Genomic DNA, 24,032 nt, shown 5'->3' on the forward strand with positions numbered 1-24,032 from the left:
ATTACAGATATAATATATTCTAAAATTTATATTACAAGTAGTTGCAGAGGTACAAAATATAAGCAAAAGTGATTTATAGTGTACTGGTAAATTTACATTTAAACTGTCAGTTAGAAGAGTCAACTGTCACATAAAATCTTTCTCTCACTGTACTACAGCTTATAGATTAGCATGCTAGCATCATGTGGGATGCTTTCTATAAATAACCATTCTCACTCAATACTCAAATGTGTTCACAGTCTTTTTATTCTTGTAACAAATTTTCATTTTATAATACCTAACTAGCAAACATCTAGGTCTGCATTTGCATTTTTAATCACTATTTAAATTGGTTGGTTTTATATTACAATGGACGGTTTCTAAAATTTCTTTTGTATTAAGTGACTTGTAGTTTTTGACAGTGCAAAATGACATTGTGTGGGGTGATGGTTTGCTGTACACTGTTGGGTTGTGATGATTGGATTTAAGAATTTATGGAATAAGGTAGGGTCGGTTAAAAAATTATGGCTTTGTTGATGCAACTTTTAATCCAATTAGCGGCAGTGTTATGACATTGTGGTTGTTTACTCGGGTGTGTTTTACTATTTGTGGATCATTTTAACTTGTTTAATGTTGACAATTTTTTAACTGTGTGAGTTATGGTAGTTTTAAACAGTTTTTTTTTCATATTCTATATTTAATATTCCAGCTAATATATCTAATTTTAATTCAAGTTTTAATTGTTGTGTCTGAGGTTGAGTTTTATAAGAAATTATTTTATATTCTAGCTATTAACTATTTTTGTTCAGTTAATTTTTAGTTATACTGAATGGAGTCTGTTGATCATAGCAGGAAAAATAAACTTAAATTACTTAAGGTATTGAGTTTTGTTTAAATAGTTGTATTTTATTAGAACATAAGCCAGTTAGTTATCTTGTGATGTTTCTTTTCACCCAAAAGCAAAATAATATTATCATTTTTATATTTAGTTGGCTAGGTAGCTTTCAAACAAACTTGTTATTCATATCTATCATACATGTATGAAAATATCCCTTGGTCACGCCATCATGTGTGAATGTCATTTTTTGATGTGTTTTTGATGTGTTTCTTATTGTCAGGAGAAGGTACCCCCTGATTCTGCTGTGTATACTGTCTACAAACTTGTATTTCTAACATATATTTGTACTAGCTGATGCAGTATAATTTTATTTCTGACACATCCTGCAGGAATTTTTAATTTTTCCAGGATAAAAGTAGCCTTTAATGTGCTCCAAGGTCCCATACACTATAGACAGACTTTTGAATTTATGATATATTAGAATTATTGATACTATAAAAAAAATGTGTTGGCAAGCAGTGCTAAATGCCCATTAAATGAGGGTCCAAATGAAGGGTAAAGTCTCACAAAAGAAGCGTAAGTGCTTGCTTAAAATGAACATGACTGTGACTTAATCTATGTAGGACAAAACAGTGACAAAGAAAAAAAAAGATTTTTGGCTTCATAATTTCTGAAGAGAAAACTGCAGTTTTTTATGTTTTTTTTCACAGAGAACACCAGAATAATTGAGATTGTTGATTGCCTTTTACAATTTTTTGCTTTCACACATAAGGGGCTCCTGTAGTCTGGGGGCCCCGTATCATTGATGATAGCTACGCCCCTGTTGGCAAGCTATTAAATGTAATGTTCAAACAACTATTAGTGCACATAAACCTTACATTCATTATACTTTAGAAGATCAACTAGATAATCTCTGCAACCAGGTCATTCCATATTCTTTCATACATATATATTTTAATAAAGAAAAATGATTTTTCCCAGTGCTGCTGGCGAGTTGGCGAAATGCACACAGCCAGTACAGAGGGACAGTATCGCGGCGCCAACGGAGCGGCCCACGGACGCGACAAGGTCGCCATATTGGATGCTGGATCACAGTATGGAAAGGTATGATCAGAACCATCCTGGCTTGTGTTATAGTTTATTAAGTTCAATGTTTTGGTATCGACAATATACATATTATGTTATATTTGAATTTGTAACTACAAATAATCACTAACAGATGTTAAATAATGACTGAGATAGATGGTTTATCCTGCTCTCTGAGCAATGACGTAGGGGTGTGGTACGGGTGGGATTGGGGTAGGGTAACGTTAGGTTAGGGGTGAGGTAGGTTTTAGGGTAGGGGTAGGAAAGAAGTTAGTGCATATACGTCAAAGTGAAGCTTGACCAGATCTTCTAGTAATACTATATTTTTTTTAAATACAGGATTACTTCTAAACTCTAGGTAGTGCTTATTTTATACAAAGTGGCTTATTGCTTATGAGCAGATTGCCTCGTCACAGAATACACAAAAGAAAAATCTTTGGAACTCACTGTCTCTTTGGCTGAACCATCCTGACTGCCACTACCCTGCCATCCTATATTTAAGCCAATATCTCTGACACCAGCAACTCCCCTACATTGGGCTTTTACTCAGCAGATGGTTGGTCCATGCTCTAAAGTAGAGGTTCTCAAACTTTTTTTCCCATAGACCCCTGCTAAATTTCTATACAAAACTCGAGAAAAAAGTGATTAGATTCACCTATCGAAATTTTTGTTGCAGCTGAATCAACAACCACCACAAAATAAAAGTTAAAAAATAAATTAAAAATTAATTGATTCATTGCTGTGAGTAAATGACAAAAAGTAACATTGTCCAGGCAAAGTTATATCATCCAGCTTTAATTTTTGAAAGCACCAGCAAGCAATCAATTCACAATAATTTTATTTAATAAATCTCCCCATTCTGTATGAAATCAGATAAATTTTTGTGGACGTCACGTCGAAGTCACGTCATCATAGACCCCTGGGGAACCACTTTGGGAATCAATGCTCTAAAGCAATCCTATGAGGAGAGAGACCTATTAAAAATGATGATGAGTGTTATAAAACAACAACAAACACAGTTTAGTGCTCGTTTAATATTTCATGCCATAACAAGCTTAGCTCTATCCTCCGTAGGCGCCGTGTCGATAGAAGCCCGACATTAAATATACACATTCATAAACCTCGCCTTTGTGATTCGTCCGTTCTATGCAATCTTATAACATTTTATTTATTTTTACCGACATCGTTATACCCCTACCACCCTCCGTTAATTTACCGCAGATTAAGTATATTTCTATGAAATAAAACAATAAATACCTACCCGCCTAATGTACCCCGCCACCATTTTCTAAATCGCGGCGTACAAAAAAAGAGGTAGTGAGTGCCAAATTTAAACTCGATGCGTTTGAGAATTCGACACTCAGTGAATGGTCCCCTGGGGGTGCCCCAGCAACGTCTATGAACTCCACTGTTAGAGATTTGTTCCTCTCCCTTATTCGTGTAGCCCTCAGGCTGCACTCTAGCAGAGTTTTACCCAAAACCCCTGAGATTCCATTAAAGCGCCTATAGCAGTGGCCTAGTCAGAATATTTTTTTTTTATAGGTGTTTTTGTTATGTAAAGGTAGCTTTGTTTTGTATAGGTGATAGATCGGAGGGTACGCGAGCTATGCGTGGAGTCAGACATCTTGCCGCTAGACACGCCGGCGTACCACCTCAAGGAGGCGGGCTACAGATCCATCATCATATCCGGAGGTCCCAACTCCGTGTACGCAGAAGACGCGCCCAGATACGATGCTGACATTTTCAAAATTGGCCTCCCTGTACTGGGTAAGTCTCTTTTGGCTACTGAAAATAGACGCTGAAATCGCCAGGCAAATTAAAAAAAAATTTAGAGGGCATTCCAAAATTTATAGTGCAAATATTTATCTCATTTGTTTTCACACACATGCTTTTCTTTTAATAAAAATATTATGTAGAAATTTTGGGCGATTTCAGTCTCTAATTTCAATAGTCGAACTCTAGCAGCTTTTAACCCTTCTATACACTACTCGCGAAGCTGATCGAAGTTAATCAAATAGAATATTTGTAGGCACAAACTTAGCTTCATTTTGTGCAATCTCAGCTCGTTCAACTTCCGATTGTTGACGGTTTTTGCTACGAGTCAAACAACTCGAAGTGATCTGTGGTTATCATCCATCACTGGGTGCCTTCTTCCAACTAAAATTTGACGGTGATGTATAGAAAACTCTTCCAGTCTTTTGCAAAATCCAGTTTTTTTTAATTATTTTGGTCCACTCTTTGACATAATCTATCCACTTTCTTTGCTGTCTTCCTAGAGCATGTTTTCCAAGGTTGAGCAAGTTATCTTACCGTCTAGGATCAACCTAGGAAACTCATAGTGGGATCCCCTTTGCAGATGCCCGAAAAATGCGATTTTCCTCCTCATAATGATTGACATGAGGCTACGGTCAAAATTGCCAGTACCCGTGGTACAAATACAAAATACCTCTCTGCACTACTCTGCTCACTTCAGGACTTTAAAGTCCTTTGTGTATTTAAGGCTTTAAAGTCCTTCCAAGACAAGTGATCACTCTACGGTAGAATGGGTAGTGGCCGTGAGTTCCCCATTCTAGGTTGTGGGTTTGATTCCCGCAGCTGCAGAAATCTTTCAATCTGTCATTCAATCAATATATTTATTTGCAGATACATGTTATATACAGGGTGATTCGGACTTTAGTGCGGACATTTTTTTTCGTGGTTCTGTATCATTAATAGAACATAAATCTACAAACAGTTCGATACATTTTATGTAATTTTTTTTTTCAATTTATGTCTCAGAAATAACAAAATAATGGACACATTCCCAAACAAACTGCGCAACTGCTGGCGGCACTTTGTAAGACGCCGACAAAGAAATACCGGCAGTAGTCATATCGCTTCGGCTTCGGCTGACGGGGGTGGCAGGGGTGAGGGGATCGAAAAATCCCTGAGGACGCCTGCCGAATTGCCGATGGGCGACCAGTGACAGACAATCTGCCGTCGCTTGCGCATTTAAGTCGAATCATCCTTTAATGCAAAAGTTATAATTTTTATTATTACTACGCATTATTGATGGTCCTAAGCCCAATAAAGTATGAAGGGAAAATCGATACTCAACTCAAAAGTGACGACCTTTAATTATTATAAAAAATAATAGGTACAAAAATAAACGTAGAAAGGTCAACGGCCCTCGGCGCGGGCGCTCGCTAACCTAGTACCTACCAGCTGATTTTGTAGTTGCCTATTACTGTGCTATTACTTAGTACAGCGATAGGGTGACCCTCAAATTCTGTTTAAATGTTTAAACTTTAGCTAACGATAACTTTGTTATTGTTGAGTTAAAAAAAAAAAGAAAAAATACGTGTTCATTAAATTTTGTTTATGTACAAAATATAAAAATATCCGTACTTGAAAAAATTTCTTCCTGTATATACAGGTGGTGAGTATAGCAATGCAAATCGTAACTGTATATTGCTTATGTTGCATGCAGATTATTCAAATATTCGTCCGCCCTTAGACCTTAATCCGGACTTCTCACAAAATCCGTTCTTAGTGGATGTCTACTGCCTATGAACTAACTCCCTGGCAAATTTTAACATTTTATTTTAAGCGGTATTCGAGATATCGTGATTTTCGCATTTATATATTTTTAGATAGATAGATTATAGATTACAAAGAGACACTACAATTTTAATTATGTGTTGATTAAATTGAATAAATATTATTGTTTAGATCATTAGTAGTACTTTATTTTCATTTAAATTTTACATATGTGTACAATGTACCTAGCTCACTGCTGATGCATGTGCTGTTTTTTAGGGTTCCAAATATAATCACTCGCGCACATTTTTTGCACATTCTTGTTCTGCTTGGAAAATGCTATATTATTGCTGTGATAGGAACTATGCGGGAGAAACAGCGCGGCGTCTGCTAGTAATGAATAAATATGTTTTGAGTTTAATTTCTTTGTCCACCAGGAATCTGCTACGGAATGCAAATGTTAAACAAAGAGTTTGGCGGATCGGTGTTAAGGAAAGAAGCCCGTGAAGATGGACAATATGAGGTCGAAATAGAAACAACTTGCCCGTTATTTAAGTGAGTACAGTTTTTTTGAATTTTCTTTATTCTAGGGTATGGAATCTCTCCTGAAGACATTAGCGAATCTCTTTTGAAGACATTACCGATTTTTATCCTTGGAGACAAAATGATATATTGTTGTAAAATGGTGATAAACAAAAAATAAATCCTGGCTAAGTTTGTTGTGGGCTCTTTGGAACCCTCGTAATATTAATTTTAAGTTTTCGACCAAATAATATCACCTATATCTAATAATATTATTACCTGACGTTTTAAACTTTGACTTTTATAAAAAAAAGTGTTTTTTTTTTTGTAAAAGTCTTATATTAAATTATAATGCTTATTTTTTATAAGTAGAAAACATTACTTAAAAATACTCAGTAAATTCCAGTAGAATTCTTTATTGCCGCAGTTTAGCAATCATACAGTATTAAACATTTCGCAGTCGTCTAGAAAAGCTCCAGCCAGTACTGCTCACGCACGGCGACAGTGTACAGAAGGTCGGCGACCGGTTCCGTGTGGGCGCGCAGTCCTCCAACCACCTCATAGCGGCCATCTACAACGAGCAGATGAGACTGTACGGCGTACAGTTCCATCCTGAGGTGAATATAAATATATAAATAAATATAGATTTTTGGGGTTTTCATCAGCCAATCTCGACGTGGAATGGTGGTGGATTAAACTAAAATAGAAGAAGAAGAAGAAATACTTTATTGCACACAAAAATACAATTATAAATTGAAACATTAAAAACATAAATTAAACTTAGCATGCAAAGGCGGCCTTATTACTATAAGTAATCTCTACCAGGCAACCCCTGACGAGAGAACTTGCGAAGAAAGAGCGGGAAGGTGCAATACATTATATGTAATTATATATATAAATAATTAAAATATATATATATATATATATATAAATATAATATTAAAATTTACATATGTATTACATAATATATTACAACTAATACAAATATATATATATATAATTAATATATACTACATAAATAATAAATAACAATAAAATAAATACCTCGAAAAATGAAATTTTAATTCAACGACAAATAATGTCGTTTCAAACGAAACTTAAAAATGGCAAGTGAATTACTGTTAAAATAGTATAAATTGCTAATCATAATTTTAAATAAATTTGGAATATCATGTGTTCGTCAGTATTGACATAATAAATAAATACGTGATAATAAATTATAATTAAACTTAGATCATTCTCAGTCCTTTTATTTTTTTTTTGAATATTTTTTTTTTGTATTTACCTTATTTTAATAATTTCCAGGTGGATCTAACGCCGAAAGGCAAGCAAATGCTGTCAAACTTCCTGTTCGACATAGCGGGCATGTCGCGCACGTTCACGCTGCGCTCGCGGCGCGAGGCGTGCGTGCAGTACATACGCGATAACGTCGGCGACAACAAAGTTCTCGTGAGTCAAACTATGGCATGACCAAATTCATTCGTAACACTCCCAGATAATGTACCACGCAATTTGTAGGACATTGTGGCTGATAAGTTGTCTAACTATTAATTAATCAACAGTAAAAAAAACATCTCGTTAGTAACAACTTTTTTTTGCACAGGTGCTGGTAAGTGGCGGTGTCGACTCCACAGTGTGCGCCGCTCTACTGAGAACAGCACTGCGCGAGGATCAAGTCATCGCTTTGCACATCGACAATGGTAACTGTCACAGTTTAACTATCTTACAGTTTTGAATATCTTAGTTTAGTTATGTAGCAGTACTTGTAGATATTTGTAGTTTCACGATAATATGAGATTTATTCTTGTTTAAGGATTCATGCGTAAAAATGAGAGCGTAAAAGTGGAGCGATGTCTACGTGAACTCGGCGTACGTTTGCACGTCATAAATGCAGCTCACCAGGTAAATATACTCGTAGTCTTTACTTTCAATACCTTTACCCTTTTATCTTATTATATAGCAAATATTCATATTCTAACATAGTTATGCAATGTCGGAGATCGATCAAAAGTATTTAAAAAATATGCATGCACGTAAACATGTTTGGAGTAGTAGGCAAATTCGGACAGCATCTTTTCATACTTTTGTTGATGGAGTCTTTAGCACTCAAAAGAGTATATTTTGAAGGTTTTTGTTAATTATTTAAAAAAGCGTGGTTTCACAGAAAACATGCGAGTTTAGATTTCGTAACTGAACAGTGAAACTAAAAAGGAAAAAGAAATGTCTAAGTAGTTGGCTGAATAATGTAATAAAGATTTGCAGTGAGTATCTGGACGTGTCGGTGAACAGTGTCGGTGTGTCAGTTCCGGCAGGGCAGCACGGTGGTGCGCGAGGCGGGCGGGCGCGCGCGGCACACGCCGCTGCTGTGCCACGCGACCGCGCCCGAGGACAAGCGGCGCATCATCGGCGACGTGTTCGTGCGCGTCGCCGAGCACACCGTGCAGGACGTGCTGCATCTGCAGTGAGTATCACAACGTGTCGGTGAACAGTGTCGGTGTGTCAGTTCCGGCAGGGCAGCACGGTGGTGCGCGAGGCGGGCGGGCGCGCGCGGCACACGCCGCTGCTGTGCCACGCGACCGCGCCCGAGGACAAGCGGCGCATCATCGGCGACGTGTTCGTGCGCGTCGCCGAGCACACCGTGCAGGACGTGCTGCATCTGCAGTGAGTATCACAACGTGTCGGTGAACAGTGTCGGTGTGTCAGTTCCGGCAGGGCAGCACGGTGGTGCGCGAGGCGGGCGGGCGCGCGCGGCACACGCCGCTGCTGTGCCACGCGACCGCGCCCGAGGACAAGCGGCGCATCATCGGCGACGTGTTCGTGCGCGTCGCCGAGCACACCGTGCAGGACGTGCTGCATCTGCAGTGAGTATCACAACGTGTCGGTGAACAGTGTCGGTGTGTCAGTTCCGGCAGGGCAGCAAGGTGGTGCGCGAGGCGGGCGGGCGCGCGCGGCACACGCCGCTGCTGTGCCACGCGACCGCGCCCGAGGACAAGCGGCGCATCATCGGCGACGTGTTCGTGCGCGTCGCCGAGCACACCGTGCAGGACGTGCTGCATCTGCAGTGAGTATCACAACGTGTCGGTGAACAGTGTCGGTGTGTCAGTTCCGGCAGGGCAGCACGGTGGTGCGCGAGGCGGGCGGGCGCGCGCGGCACACGCCGCTGCTGTGCCACGCGACCGCGCCCGAGGACAAGCGGCGCATCATCGGCGACGTGTTCGTGCGCGTCGCCGAGCACACCGTGCAGGACGTGCTGCATCTGCAGTGAGTATCACAACGTGTCGGTGAACAGTGTCGGTGTGTCAGTTCCGGCAGGGCAGCACGGTGGTGCGCGAGGCGGGCGGGCGCGCGCGGCACACGCCGCTGCTGTGCCACGCGACCGCGCCCGAGGACAAGCGGCGCATCATCGGCGACGTGTTCGTGCGCGTCGCCGAGCACACCGTGCAGGACGTGCTGCATCTGCAGTGAGTATCCCAACGTGTCGGTGAACAGTGTCGGTGTGTCAGTTCCGGCAGGGCAGCACGGTGGTGCGCGAGGATCTCACCATACAGATATAACCATACATACGCACCTTCTTCCACAACATGTCTTCTTGTCTTTCAATATACGCTTATCTCAACACCTCTTAACAGTCAGTTTACAGAAGTGTTTTTTTTTATATTAGCATTTGTTCCCCAGAGAGGACCAGGTGCTGCTAGGCCAGGGTACGCTACGGCCCGACCTGATCGAGTCAGCGTCGGCGCTGGCGTCGGGCGCCGCCGCCGCCATCAAGACACACCACAATGACACGGAGCTGGTGCGCGCGCTGAGGCAGAGGGGACGGGTTGTTGAACCGCTACGGGATTTCCACAAGGATGAGGTAACTGCCATGTTGGTTAAGACACATCATAACTTAGCCTAATATACATCATAATAAGATAACTTAAGATGCACCATAACTCAGCCTAAAATGCGCCTAAACTTAGCCTAAGATACAGCATAACCTGGACTAAGGTGCGCCATAATTTAGCCTAAGATACACTGTAACTTAGTTAGTCTATGTTATAGATTTCCACAAGGATGAAGTAACTGCCTTGTTGGTAAAGTTAGCTTGAGCTTATGACACATCATAACTTAGCCTAACATGCATCATAATTTAACTTAAGATGCATCATAACTTGGCGTAAAATGCGTCTGTAAACTTAGCCTCAGATACGCCATAACTTAGACTAAGGTGTGCCATAATTTAGCCTAAGATACGTCATAATTTACACTAAGATACGCCATAATTTAGGCTAACATACGCCATAACTTAGTCTATGTTATAGATTTCCACAAGGATGAAGTAACTGCCTTGTTGGTAAAGTTAGCTAGTAGCTTAAGACACATCATAACTAAGCCTAACATGCAACATAATTTAACTTAAGATGCACCATAACTTAGCCTAAAATGCGTCTAGACTTAGCCTAAGATACGCCATAACTTAGACTAAGGTGCGCCATATGCTCTAAATTAGCCTATGAAGCACCATAACTTGCCTAAGATGTGCCATAACTTTGCCTAAAATGCGTACAATAACACTAATTAAAAAAAAATTTGATGGTGAATCACACAAGCAAATTAATTCACTTTATTAAACCTCCAAAATCCAGAAAACCGCTTTCTTACCACCTTAATTTGATTTATAGTTTGAAATGGATACGTAATATCTACGTGTATTATATCAATCCTCAAACACCTGGATAACATTGTATTATGTAAGGTCCGCGCGCTGGGTGCCGAGTTGGGCCTGCCCGCCGCGCTGGTGGAGAGACAGCCGTTCCCGGGGCCAGGCCTCGCTGTGCGGGTGCTGTGCCAGGACGAGCCCTACGCAGACCGGGACTTCGCTGAAACACAGGTATCGTTTTAAGTTAACCCATAGTTGGTCACTGATTGGGAATGTTAAGAAAGGAGATGGTCCACTCTTGTACCCCGTATCATTAAAATTTAAAAAATACAAGGATCATAATAAAATTTATTAAAGTGAATAAATCTAACTAAATAAAAAGAAATAAATAAAATTAAAACCCAAATTTTCGAGTTATATCAAGATTGCGCCCATAAAGCAACTATGACATGACAATTGACAGCAAACATCAAATCTATTACTACATTGAACACGTCATCAATCCGCCATTATTACCCTTAAGAGTGTTGCATTTCTTGGGAGATAATGAATATTATTTCGAAAGAATTTAAGTAAATTCGTAGATTTGTATAATCAAAAATAGTTAAAAAAAATATTTTCTTTTATTTCCGCTAGGGTACAATGACTGGACCTGGGCTCCATACAATTTTGGAACATCTCCTTTGTTTCAACTAATAAATCGTTTTCAATTCCGCAGGTTATAGTGAAAATAATGGTGGAATACGCGTCCATGTGCGTCAAGTCGCACGCGCTGCTGGGCCGCGTGTCCAACGCGACGACGCCCAACGAGCAGACGGAGCTGAAGCGCATCTCCTCCTCCTCGCCCATCGCGGCCACCTTACTGCCAGTGCGCTCTGTTGGTGTGCAGGGTACGTACGCTCTTGTCACGTGTGTGCGTCAAGACGCACGCGCTGCTGGGCCGCGTGTCCAACGCGACGACGACTAATTGGTGCTACATTAGAATAACAAATTGATGGTTACATTTTAAATTTAGAACAGTCCAGTGGTTCATTGGAATGACAAATTGATAGTTACATTTTAAATTTCGAACAGTCCAGTGCTTCATTGGAATGTCAAATTAATGGTTATATTTTAAATTTCGAACAGTCCAGTGCTTCATTGGAATGTCAAATTGATGGTTACATTTTAAATTTAGAACAGTCCAGTGCTTCATTGGAATGACAAATGTATGGTTATATTTTAAATTTTGAACAGTCCAGTGCTTCATTGGAATGACAAATTGATGGTTACATTTTAAATTTCGAACAGTCCAGTGTTTCATTGGAATGACAAATTGATGGTTACATTTTAAATTTCGAATAGTCCAGTGTTTCATTGGAATGACAAATTGATGGTTACATTTTAAATTTCGAACAGTCCAGTGCTCCATTGGAATGACAAATTGATGGTTACATTTTAAATTTCGAACAGTCCAGTGCTCCATTGGAATGACAAATTTATAGTTATATTTTAAATTTCAAACAGGCCATTGGAATAGCAAATTTATGTGTACATTTACAGTTTAAATTTCGAATAGATTAACTTGTACTGCACTGCAATGATAAATTGATGGTTATCTTTTAAGTTTCGAACAGACCAATTGGTACTACATTGGAATGACACATTTATGGTTATGTTTTAAATTTCGAACAGGCTGTTTGGTGCTACATTAGAATAACAAATTGATGGTTACATTTTAAATTTCGAATAGGCCAATGGTACTATATAAGAATGATAAATTGATGTTACATTGGAATGAAAAATGGATGGTTACATTTCAATTTTAAATTTCCAACAGGCCATTTAGTAATTCATTTAGTAATTGTAGTCATGCTCGAGCCAAAAAATAAGTTAATTCTTGCTACATCAGAATGCAAACTTTAGGCAACTATCATCTCAATTAACTATACGCGCGTCATATTAAAGTGGGTGAATAATTGTGCCTCTGAGTATATGTTGCGAAATCGCAGGCCAAGACAGATATTCAATAGAAGATTTTGTTCGGCAGGCGACTGTCGGACGTACAGCTACGCGGTGGCTCTGTCGACGGAGAGCTACCCGCCGGACTGGAACGACATGCACTACCTCGCCAAGATCATACCGCGCGTCTGCCACAATGTCAACAGGTAAAGCGAAAAAAGATAGCTTTTTTTCTCAAGGAAGCGGGCTAACTTGTCAGGAAAATCCACACCCCTTTCGGTTTCTACTACTAAAAGCTACTTAACTGTGTGTGAAACATAAAATACGAGTATTACACACGTTTCTCTAATATTACGTAAATTATATTATTGACTAATTAACTAAACAAATGATTGAGTGAGATATTAAACGATTAGCGATTTAAAGAGATTAGTTTAAGATTGTACTGCACGCGATGCTACCCTAAATGGGAGGTATTAGCCTAGCCTACGATTTACAAAAAATGTCAAATGACATGGTGCACCAAGGGGTTGATTATGTCAGCTTCCATATAAAAGTGATAACTTAAACCTGCTTCCGTATGCGAAACGGAAAATGAAACGAAAGGATTGCTCGACAGATTGGCGCCGTACGTTACCATGAGGTTTACCCCTCTTATAAGAAGTTGTCACTTTTTTAATATTCAGCTCAGTCAATAGTTGAAAACATTACAAGTACATAAGTAACTAAATTCTCCAGGGTGTGCTACGCGTTCGGCGGTCTGATCAAGGAGCAAGTGACCGACATCACGCCGACCTTCCTCTCGCAGCAGGTCATATCGACGATCCGACAAGCCGACGATCTCGCCACACAGGTAACTACTTCCAATTGACTATAAAGTCATACATAACCATAATGTGACGGGTAACAGCGACAGTGATTGTACCATTATTTTGTGGTAGAGGAAACACATCGCGCAGGTCCCAGGACTTGTGACCTTGAGAGTAGGTTTAAGGGATCCCTTTAGGATGCATCAACACTCACCTTCCCTGCCCGACATGTTCTCCATACCCACACTTAACAATAATTACAACAAAAAACATTATCAATAATTACAACACTAAACATTGCACAAAATCACTAACCCGATTGGCAGCGTGATGGTGTCTACTCTGCCTAACAAACAACTGAGCTCAAGTCGTCAAATGCCCTCTTATGTATACCAACAAAATAAAATAAAAATAAAATAAAATAAGCCTTTATTGCTGTTTTTACCATTACATACAAGTACTTGCTAATAGACTAAAATTGACTCACCATTGTCAAAAATTATTATACATTAAAATTTTCATAAAAATATGTTTTTTTTTAATCTAGTCGAACAATAATGAACAATTTAAGACCATTTAAAAAAATGTCAACTAGCCCAGAGTCCGGGCAAGCAGGGCATATGCCCAGAGCAGCAAAAATGAAGTGTGACAAAGTTGTAAATATTCCCAGACTTATTTTATTGCTTTCAACTAGTTATTTTTTCACATACATATCAAACTAGGCTCAACTAACTATACCCACTATTCTAACAATATACTAATACAATATTAATACAAATGTATTTTTGGTGTTTGTAAAGGGCGGCATAATTTATCTTTGCCCGGAGCGGCAAAATTGCCTGGATGGATCGACCCCTGAACTAGCCTATTATGTCATCAACATAGAGGAATTAGAAAATGGAGATGCATCACACTCAAATTCACGAACAAAATTGTCTGTCGTTTTTTGAGGGGGACTAGGTAAACTTACACATTGAAAATATTTAACACCATTAAAAATATTCTATGTCCATACACTACACACAAATATAAATTTGACTCTCAATACACACACGCGTAATTTTTACACAGCCTAACAAACACATTGCCATTGCACATATTAAATACATATAATATTCGATTACTGATCGATGTTTGGCTGTTTCGCCAAATTAATCGTTTTTTTTTATAAATCGATTTTGTTACAAATTTGATAAAATTAAGGTTTAAATACTTTCAAATTAACCATTACTCCATCTTTTACTAAACTACAAGTTTTTGGCAGTTTTTTTATGCCATTTAACTACACAAACCGGCATTTTTAGGGTACTCTTTACACAACGAAAACGATTACATCAATGAAACATCGATTCTATAGCAACAGTTTTTATAAACGCGTTAGATCATAGATTTTTGATCTTTGCCAGAGGGGTAACGGTTAGCGAGCCAGGTCTTGTTATTTATATGGTCTAAGTGTCCTAACGAACCTTATCTATATTCGCAGGTACTGATCTCCAGCGGCTGCGTGTCGCGCATCGCGCAGATGCCCGTGGTGATGATCCCGGTGCACTTCGACCGCGACGCGGGGCTGCGCGCGCCGTCGTGCCAGCGCTCACTCGTGCTGCGCCCCTTCATCACCAACGACTTCATGACCGGCATCGCGGCTCTGCCCGGCTCCGACGCCATGCCGCAGGACGTGAGTTGACATGCCATATCTTTATATGACAAACTAGCGGACGCCCGCGAGCTCGTCCGCGGGGAAGTCAATGTAAACTTTCAACCCCTATTTCACCACTTTAGAGGTTGAATTTTAAAAATTCTTGAATCACGTTATGTTTCTTATTTTTTTCATGATTTATGAACAAATTTTTAAAACAACTCTAAAAATGAAGGACTTTCCATACAACCTTTCAACCCCTATTTTATCACCTTGGGGTTGGAGTTGATCAAAATCCTTTCTTAGTCATAACATCTACCTGCATGCCAAATTTCAGTCTGATCCGTTCAGTGGTTTGGACTGTGCGTTGATAGATCACTGTGATATATATTTGGATATTCGCATTCCGGTTCAACTAGTCGGGAAAGACTGTATAGGGGTGGGTACGACAATAGACCAGCGGGGCGGGGTTCGAACCACCGTCCACCATCCCTCGGTGATTAGTCCGACCACTTTACCGCTGAGCTATTGAGGGTCTTGAGGCTATTTGATCCAATAGTCAAGTGATAGCTTCCTAAGTAGGTCTAATATGCACGCCGTGGAATGTGTTTGCCTAGAAAGTGCCTATTCACTCTTCGAGTTGAAGATATCCATGTTGTAGCCCAGTGGATATGATGTCTGTCTCTGATTCCGGAGGGTATAGGTTCGAAACCGGTCCGTGGCATGTGAACCTCCAACTTGTCTCAAACAGTGAAAGAAAAACATTGTGAGAAAACCTTCATACTTGAGAATTTTCTTAATTCTCTGTGTGTGTAAAGTCTGCCAATCCGCATTGGGCCAGTGTGGTGGTCTATTGGCATAACCCCTCATTCTGAGAGGAGATTCGTGCTCAACAGTGAGCTGAATATGGGAAGACGGAAGCTGGAAGAGCATCGTTGTTACTGTCCACGTTGTATGAATTCAATCATCAAGTATGTTTGGATACAGATTGACAAAAAAAGTGAAGTTGGAACTAAGGGTTACAGTTACTCTTAATATAAAAAAATAAAATAATCGTTTTTAGGGTTACGTAGTCCACAAGGAACCCTAAAGACCATATTATTTTATTATATTTAAGACCCTTTTAAAAAAGTGTCAAGTAGCCTATTATATTGTCTTGTTCCACTTGCAGGTAGTGGACCGAATGCGCAAGGAGCTGATGAGCGTGCCCGGCATCTCGCGCGTGCTGTACGACCTGACGCCCAAGCCGCCCGCCACCACCGAGTGGGAATGATGCCCGCCACTTTTGTATCTTTTGTACTGAGCGCGCCGCCGGCAGTGGTCCCACTACATCTCGATATACACGCGGACGTAGCGCAGGACAGCAATCGTACAGTGGGGAAAATAAACACACTGTAATTAAGTTATTTTTTGTCACGGGATCTATTAAATCAGTCGGTTTTTCTCTAAACTGCACGTGAATATTCAGCGTAAAACAAGAATGACTTATTTTTTAACTAAATATATTTACTTCATTTCATGCAGTTGTCGAACAACATGCTGTTATTTCTTTCATTTATTTATTTATACATCTTTTTTTTAGTTCCTAACAATGTTGATATAAAATAAGTATAAGAACAATTGTTTGCTGCTGTTGTCCAACAACAGACCTATTTATTATTATGGGCTTGAGTTAGCATACTAAACATAGCTTGCTACATATAATTGTAAAAACCTTCTTGTCTTTTAGATTGGCATACACAAACGCACAGATTAACTGATACTATATTTTGTTGGTAACGAAAAAACAACGTGTATAAATTATGATATCATTTTTTTATACAACAATGACATCACTCTTTCAATTAGTATAAAAACTATAGTGTGCTTTATTGCGTGATTTAGAAGTATAGCAAGAAGAGATAGAAGCAGGCCTGGTCTATTGGATTAGATCTGGTCTCTGGTCTTCTTTGTTTTGAATTGTAAAAAATGGCTAATGACTTTTGTATGTTTTAAATTTAAATTATTTGAATAATTCAATTAAAATACATTAATATGTGTTTTGGTGACTTGACCAGAAAACAAAGAGAAAGTAAAACTTTTTATATTAATGTTCTCTTCAATTTCTCAGTTTTAACATATAATGAGAATTTTTAACTTTTTTGGTTTGTGTTGTGTAGATTGATCAAGAAAATATTTGCCCAACTGTACGATTGCTAAGACGTAGACGTAAACACCCTTCAGACATGTGCAAAGATATTAACTTTATATTAAAATGATAGGACAAACGAGAAAAGGATTAACATTAAAGTGGCTGGTTACTTGTTTCTCCAATGTAAAACTAGTATTTTAAATACTAGATAGCCTTACTGAAACAATTAGGTCGAAATTTTCTTATGAAATATTCACAGTGCCTGTCAGTTTGAAAAAGATTATTATCAAAGGAAAATTTGAACCTGCAGGGTTATGCTATAATTTTTACTGACAATCTGTAATTGAGATGATACTAAATCAAATGACTGTCTTAGACCAATTACTTATGGACTTGTATCGCACCCTATATTCTATACAGGAATTAGGTCGATTCTTGATCGTTGACAGAGAGGTAACGTCTAGCGAGGCAAGTCCCTATATAATTGGCCTGAGATTTATCCCTAAAATAAAAAGTTGTCACTAAAATCGTCACTACTGTCTGTGCGAGAGCTCAGACAGCAATAAATCGTTCAGCATAAGACCGCTAATGTACTCCCATCCCAGTATGAAATTATATTATAGAAATAAAATCAGTCTAGATATCTAGTTCTTCATTACAATACATACAGCGCCTCTAGCGAAAAATTCGAGAAACAAAAAAGTAGTGCAAACTATGATTATAAAATACTATGAGGTGAAGTTTCATACAAAACTATTGTATGTCAAAAACTATTGTCATACCTGAATAAATTGTGGTAGGGGAGCCCATAATGCCAAACGTCAATTTACTCATTACAAGCATAAGATGATAGGAGGAATAAATGGTTATATTTCCATTGTCGATTAAAAGAAAATTTTATTAATTTGACTTGCTACAATAGTCAAAAATATTCATTATATTGCGATTATTCCATTAATTTATTTTGAAAACAGACATACAAGGGGTTCATTTTGCAACTTTGTAACTCTCACCAATATTGAGAGCTCGTACTTGGAGGCAGGTTTTAAATACATCTCCATTAAGTTAATCATATAGTCCCCTATTTGGCTCCTCTACTATTGATTGTTTAAACAAAACCAGTGGGTTTGTAAGTAAAGGGTGACATTAAATCAGATTAGATTTTTGTACTACAGAAGTTGTTATTTAAATAATGCATTTTTTAAGGGCGATTGATAAAATGTATTACATATTTTATTGTAATTAAAATAGCTTTATTTTATTTTAAAAATCCATTGTTAGTATCATACACAAATAACCTACTTAATGTCATTGTTTTGGATAGTAAAAGAAAATTAATCTATATTTATGTATGTTACTGAAATACTCCTGGCACATCTCAAATCATTTTGCGCTAGTAGCCCAGTCAATTACGGATAATAATAAAGGAGCAACCGCAGAATGAGCGATAGTAACTGTAAACTCGAATACACCTTCAGTTAGGTGTTATAAGTGTCTCAAAAAATCTTGTGACTGCAAGCAGTTGTCGTATATTTTTTTTTTTAAGAAAATTTGTCGCCCACATTAAGGTCTACAGTTTATAAAATAATCGTTAACATTATTAGAATTTAGAGGTATAAAAAATGAGATAGATAATCACGAAACTGATTTTTGTGTGACGGTATATCTTAAATAACTTTAGATGCATGCACAAGATTTTAAGATAACATTATTACACCAAAATGTAGGTATATACAAGTTTACAGCTTATTATCTCTCATTTCACGGTGAACATCTCATTTGTGAAATCATTGTTGAGAGTTGAGTGTTTACTGATATCATAATAGCGTACCATTACTATAAGAGCGAGAGACAAACATGTTAATATATTTGGCGATTGTAATCAGGTCCCCGTCAAATCGAAACTTCAAAGACTACAATGTTTTAATATGCATTTAAAGACAATAGAAAATAAACCAGTGCAATAGTGTAGTTTCATGTATACAAGTACTATCCAATATTATAGGCCTGACTTTTGTTAACAACATATTGTTTGAAGAGAAAAAAAAAGCCTTTAGAGGCTGAATCGGAAATATTGTCTCTTTCATTGTGATGGGACGAAAGATATTTTCGATAATGTCTTTTTCTCCTCAAGATATATCTCGTGTCACGTATCTTAGGCTCACAGTAGTTCATAACCTCTCAAATGAAAATACATTAATATTTATCTAGAAAGATAATGTAATTTTTAAAAAAAGCTTTTATATAAAATAGAACAGCAGATGAATTGTTTATTTTATTTTAATAATTAATAATATTATGTAATTATGATTATGAAGTAACTATTGTGAATCACTATGTTTTGGACCACTGCCAATAAAACAGAATTTTTGTAAATAAATTGGTAATATGACATCAGGTGTTGGTGTCTCAATTATTATTAGCTACACTGATCTGTTTTTGTAACATGTAGTAAATAAATAAAATATGTTAGAAGGATGTGTAAATTATTATTAAAGTTTTGTATTCAGCACCTTCTGTTGTATTGCAAGACTTGGGTCATAGCCTTGTTTTATGATATATACAGCATCACAATAATTTATGAAGTAGACCATAAATGACAAACACCCTCAATGGTAAAAGTGGCTCTGGGAAGACTATAATTTCATAGAACAAAGAGTTTACCCTTAATTTGACATTCAAAACCATGGATGTATTGAAAGAACTCCCTGTTCAAAATTTAATTTGAAAGTTATTACTGATTTTATTTAATTTCATGGTACTAGTTTGAATGTGTACCAATTTTTTTTTAGTAAAATTTGTGCTTTAATTTTTTAAACTGAATCAAAATGTTGGTTCTACACTGTCCCAGTTTACTCATAGATGGTTATGGTTAAGCCAATGAAATTGTAATCTTGTAATCAACATTGTATCAAAATCAGAGTCACGCTGTGTTTTATGGAAAAGTTCAGTGTTATTGACTGGAAGTTTCATAATAAAATTATATTATGCTTTATTTTTATCTTGTATTTTATTTCAAACCGTTAAAATCCTTAATATCAATAATTACATAAATTGTTTAATAATAATAATACTAAATTAATATAATTTAGGATGAAAAAATTAAATTTATGATACAAAATTGAATTGTTTTTTTGGGTCTACCATGTTATTAACTTATTTAATATATAGGTCACATTTTAAAATTATGGTCACTAACATTTGTTTAGGATTCATGCAACCAGCCTAATAGCAAAAATACAATATAACAATTGAAAAATATATATTACAATTGAAAAAAAAAAATAGGGAAATACTGCTCATGCAAATTGTTTGTATCTAAATAATATAATAATTAGAAGTCTTCTTTTAACTATCAGGCACCAGTAAGTCAATATTTTTTCCTCCAGTTACCTGCCCACCTATGAATACTTCCTCTTCGCCTCTAATAGATAAACCAGCGGATAAAGTGACTTTCTTTTCACGCATCATAGGTGCCTTTTCCCATCTAGATCCATTACAATTACTACATGACCTTATAGGCAATATTTCCAGAGAAACTGTCCTGTTATTACAATCTGCACATTTGAAGAATCTTTTGAATGTGTCCAAAACTTTCAGAGGATGCCTTTCATCTTTACATATCTGTGCTGCAGAGAAAGCTGTGTATTTACACTTTGCACACCTCACAGCTTTGCAGGCTAGTTTGAAGGTATTCAGCATTTTTTCCTCCATTGCCTCCTTTTTCTCAAGTTTATTGAAATATTTTTCTTGCTCATCATCCTCATGCTGTTTAATCAAATTCTCGTGCATTGATGTAGCTTCTAGAATCTTTTTGAATCTCTCGGACATGATGGGTTTTAATTTCTTGCCTTCTTCTTCATTTAGTTTTGTCCTTTTACTGTCATTTTCATCCTTACCTAAATCATTCAATTTCTCTAAAGCTCTCTTCTTTCCTGTCTCTGTTCCCTTAATGTTATTTGGATCATGTTTTTCTATGCCTCCCTTCTGTTGAACAAGCTTAATTGCATTCAGTTTTGATTTCTCAGCATTTCTTTGACTGTAAGACATATTTAGGTCTACTAATCCACTGCCTTTTAAACCAAATCCTTTACCTAGTGTGGGTGAATTTGCAACTTTTTCTGCCAAACTTTGACTTGTTGAGATATCATTATTTTTATTTGCTTTGCATAGATTGCTTAGCCTTTGAGTATCAGTGAGTCTCTGTGCAGTTGGGCTGTGTAATAGTCCATTGTTATTTTTCAATGCACCAGCACCAATTGGTGCTTTGTTCATCATCAAGTTGTCGCCTTCTGACTTAAAAAAGTCACTGAGTGACATTAATCTATTTTGATCTCTGTCTTTTATCTTCTTGTGATCACTCTTAGGTAAAGCTGTGTATGATTTACCTCCATAAATAAAAGTATTTTTTCCATAGACTTTGTTTTGCAAGTTGACCAGACCCTTACCCATTGTGGCAGATTGTAGTTCTTGTCTTCGTGAGTATTTCTGGTATTCTTGTTTAACGTGATAAACACAATGTTCACATTGACTTAAATTTACAATAGCAGAGCACGGTTCACCATTTTTCTTTTTGCTTTTGCATGTACCCAAGTCTTTGGATTGGCCTAAAATCATTACTCGGTCTGAATTTTCTACACTCAGACAAGCCTGATCAGTAGAATTCTGTGACCTATCTAGAACATTAGGGTTCAGAACAGCTACCACTGTTCCTTCTGGTGTTTTCCATAACTCATTATAAGCTTTACGGAACAGAAACATGGAAACAGTCTTCAAATCATCCTTCAGATCACTTAAAGTCCATATGACAAAATTGTTGCCCTTTTGTGACTTTTTAGCACTACTCTTTCTGACAATTACACCAGCAATAACCCAGTCTTTGGCTAAGTCTTCATTTTCCACATACCTTTTTACTCTCAGCATATTGACAGCTTCACGTCCTTGCATTCTGTCTAATAGAGCACTACTAGAGATTATAGGCTTCGTAATTCTTATACCGAAAATGGGGTCGGTATAGACATCGGAAGGGCTTTTGCTTTTAATTTCTGGGACACAAAATGTACTTTTATTATTTTCATTTGCAGAGGGAAATGTTTTTTTACAAAAAGATGCATTTCGCGCTACTTTTGTGTCAATATTTGTTTGTCGTAGTCTAGTTTCGAAGTCGATCCTTTGATTTATCTTCTCTTGTTCTTGATTGTCTAAAGTTTTCTTAATCTGCGAACCGTAGTCGTTGTACTTACGTTCAGTGAAATTCCTCTTTTCCTCGTCATCTGACGAGTCCGTATCGCCGCTATGAACAGCCGATGTCGTTGGCACGTTTAGATTTTCCGAGATTTCACCACAAGCTTCACTAGTTTCAAATATGTTCACTTCGCGTAAACCTACTCCATTTTCTTTAATATTACTTTCCTCATTTATATCAGCACGTAACAGTTGGTCTAGCTGATCAAGTTCATCAATTTCTTCCATTTTGTGTAATAATTTATAAATTCATTACTCAATTAATAACTAAACTCTAAAATGTATTTAAATAAATAACTCATTATAACACTACAGAAACAGAAATGGCGCGAAGCGCGAAGAACTTTTAGCATGATGACACATGGCTTTGACAAAAGATTTTGACATTGACATAGAGTTTGTTTTTTGATTTGGCTTTACGGCTCTGAATTCTAGGCCTTGTTGACTTTTAGTTGTCATAGTCACCACAGACCCAAGACCAAACCAATACAATAAATAGTCACCAATAAAATAAACTGTACGAATGTACTTTTAGAAAGTAAAAAATAATAATGAAAAACTCAATCTTAAAGTATTTATGTATGTAATAATAATTCAAAAAAAAAATACGTCGCGTTGGTGGACCGCTCAAAATTAATCAGCAATATTTTGAAGTAATTTTATACAAGTTTTCTATACATAGGTACTGAAATAAGAGCTATGATGCCACAGATAGACTGACAAATAGACATACAGACAGACACGTTAAACTTGCACCCCTCTTTTTGCGTCGGGGGTTAAAAAGGAAAAAAATACATTATAATATTTACTAGCTACTGATCACTTTGAAAGAGGTGCCAAGCTGGTTTTTTTTTTTTTTTTTTTTTTATTCTTTACAAATTAGCCCTTGACTACAATCTCACCTGATGGTACAGTGATGATGCAGTCTAAGATGGAAGCGGGCTAACTTGTTAGGAGGAGGATGAAAATCCACACCCCTTTCGGTTTCTACACGGCATCGTACCGGAACGCTAAATCGCTTGGCGGTACGTTTTTGCCGGTAGGGTGGTAACTAGCCACGGCCGAAGCCTCCCACCAGCCAGACCTGGTGGTGGTGGTGATCTGTTAATTCCAAACGATTAATTCAAGGCGTATCTCTTAAAGACTTTTGTTTCTCAGAAATTCTTCTTTCTTAAGTAACGGCTAAAATCAACACCACACGGGCTAAACAACGACTTTAAAGTGATCGTCATCAACCCATATTCGGCTCACTGCTAAGCTCGAGTCTCCTTTCAGAATGCGAGGGCTAAGGCCAATAGTCCACCACGCTGGCCTAATGCGGATTGGCAGACTTCACACACGCAGAGAATTAAGATAATTCTCTGGTATGTAGGTTTCCTCGCGATGTTTTCCTTCACCGATTGAGACACCTGATATTTTATTTCTTAAAATGCACACAACTGAAAAGTTGGAGGTGCATGCCCCGGACTGGATTCGAACCCACATCCTCCGGAATCGGAGGCAGAGGTCATATCCACTGGGCTAAAACTGGGCTCAAAGATATCAGTAGGTAGAAAATATTGTAATGTTATTTTTCCCTTTCAATCGATAATTTAAGACCATTTAAAAATCTACCTTATTAAAATGCCTCGTTATTTTGTCTCAGACATGAGATGAGACCAATTATCGAGACAATGTCACTCAAA

The 24,032-nt window shown here is 37.6% G+C and overlaps 2 protein-coding genes across 2 annotated transcripts; one reads left to right on the top strand and one right to left on the bottom strand.

The window, feature by feature from the left end:
* The first annotated feature begins 793 nt into the window (after positions 1-793).
* On the top strand, positions 794-20,104 carry LOC112044624 (GMP synthase [glutamine-hydrolyzing]). The gene is made up of 16 exons (XM_052887235.1): positions 794-856; positions 1,799-1,921; positions 3,484-3,670; positions 5,860-5,977; positions 6,405-6,561; positions 7,250-7,393; positions 7,548-7,644; positions 7,758-7,846; positions 8,248-8,405; positions 9,620-9,800; positions 10,683-10,817; positions 11,305-11,476; positions 12,616-12,733; positions 13,266-13,380; positions 14,820-15,011; positions 16,144-20,104. Exons 1-16 carry the CDS (start codon positions 809-811, stop codon positions 16,243-16,245), a joined length of 2,136 nt encoding a protein of 711 aa, XP_052743195.1. The 5' UTR covers positions 794-808; the 3' UTR covers positions 16,246-20,104.
* On the bottom strand, positions 20,095-22,704 carry LOC112044625 (protein MCM10 homolog). Its single transcript, XM_052887234.1, has one exon. It carries the CDS (start codon positions 22,573-22,575, stop codon positions 20,452-20,454), a length of 2,124 nt encoding a protein of 707 aa, XP_052743194.1. The 5' UTR covers positions 22,576-22,704; the 3' UTR covers positions 20,095-20,451.
* Positions 22,705-24,032: the final 1,328 nt, after the last annotated feature.

The sequence above is a fragment of the Bicyclus anynana genome, chromosome 19 (assembly GCF_947172395.1).
Source record: "Bicyclus anynana chromosome 19, ilBicAnyn1.1, whole genome shotgun sequence".
NCBI lineage: Eukaryota > Metazoa > Arthropoda > Insecta > Lepidoptera > Nymphalidae > Bicyclus > Bicyclus anynana.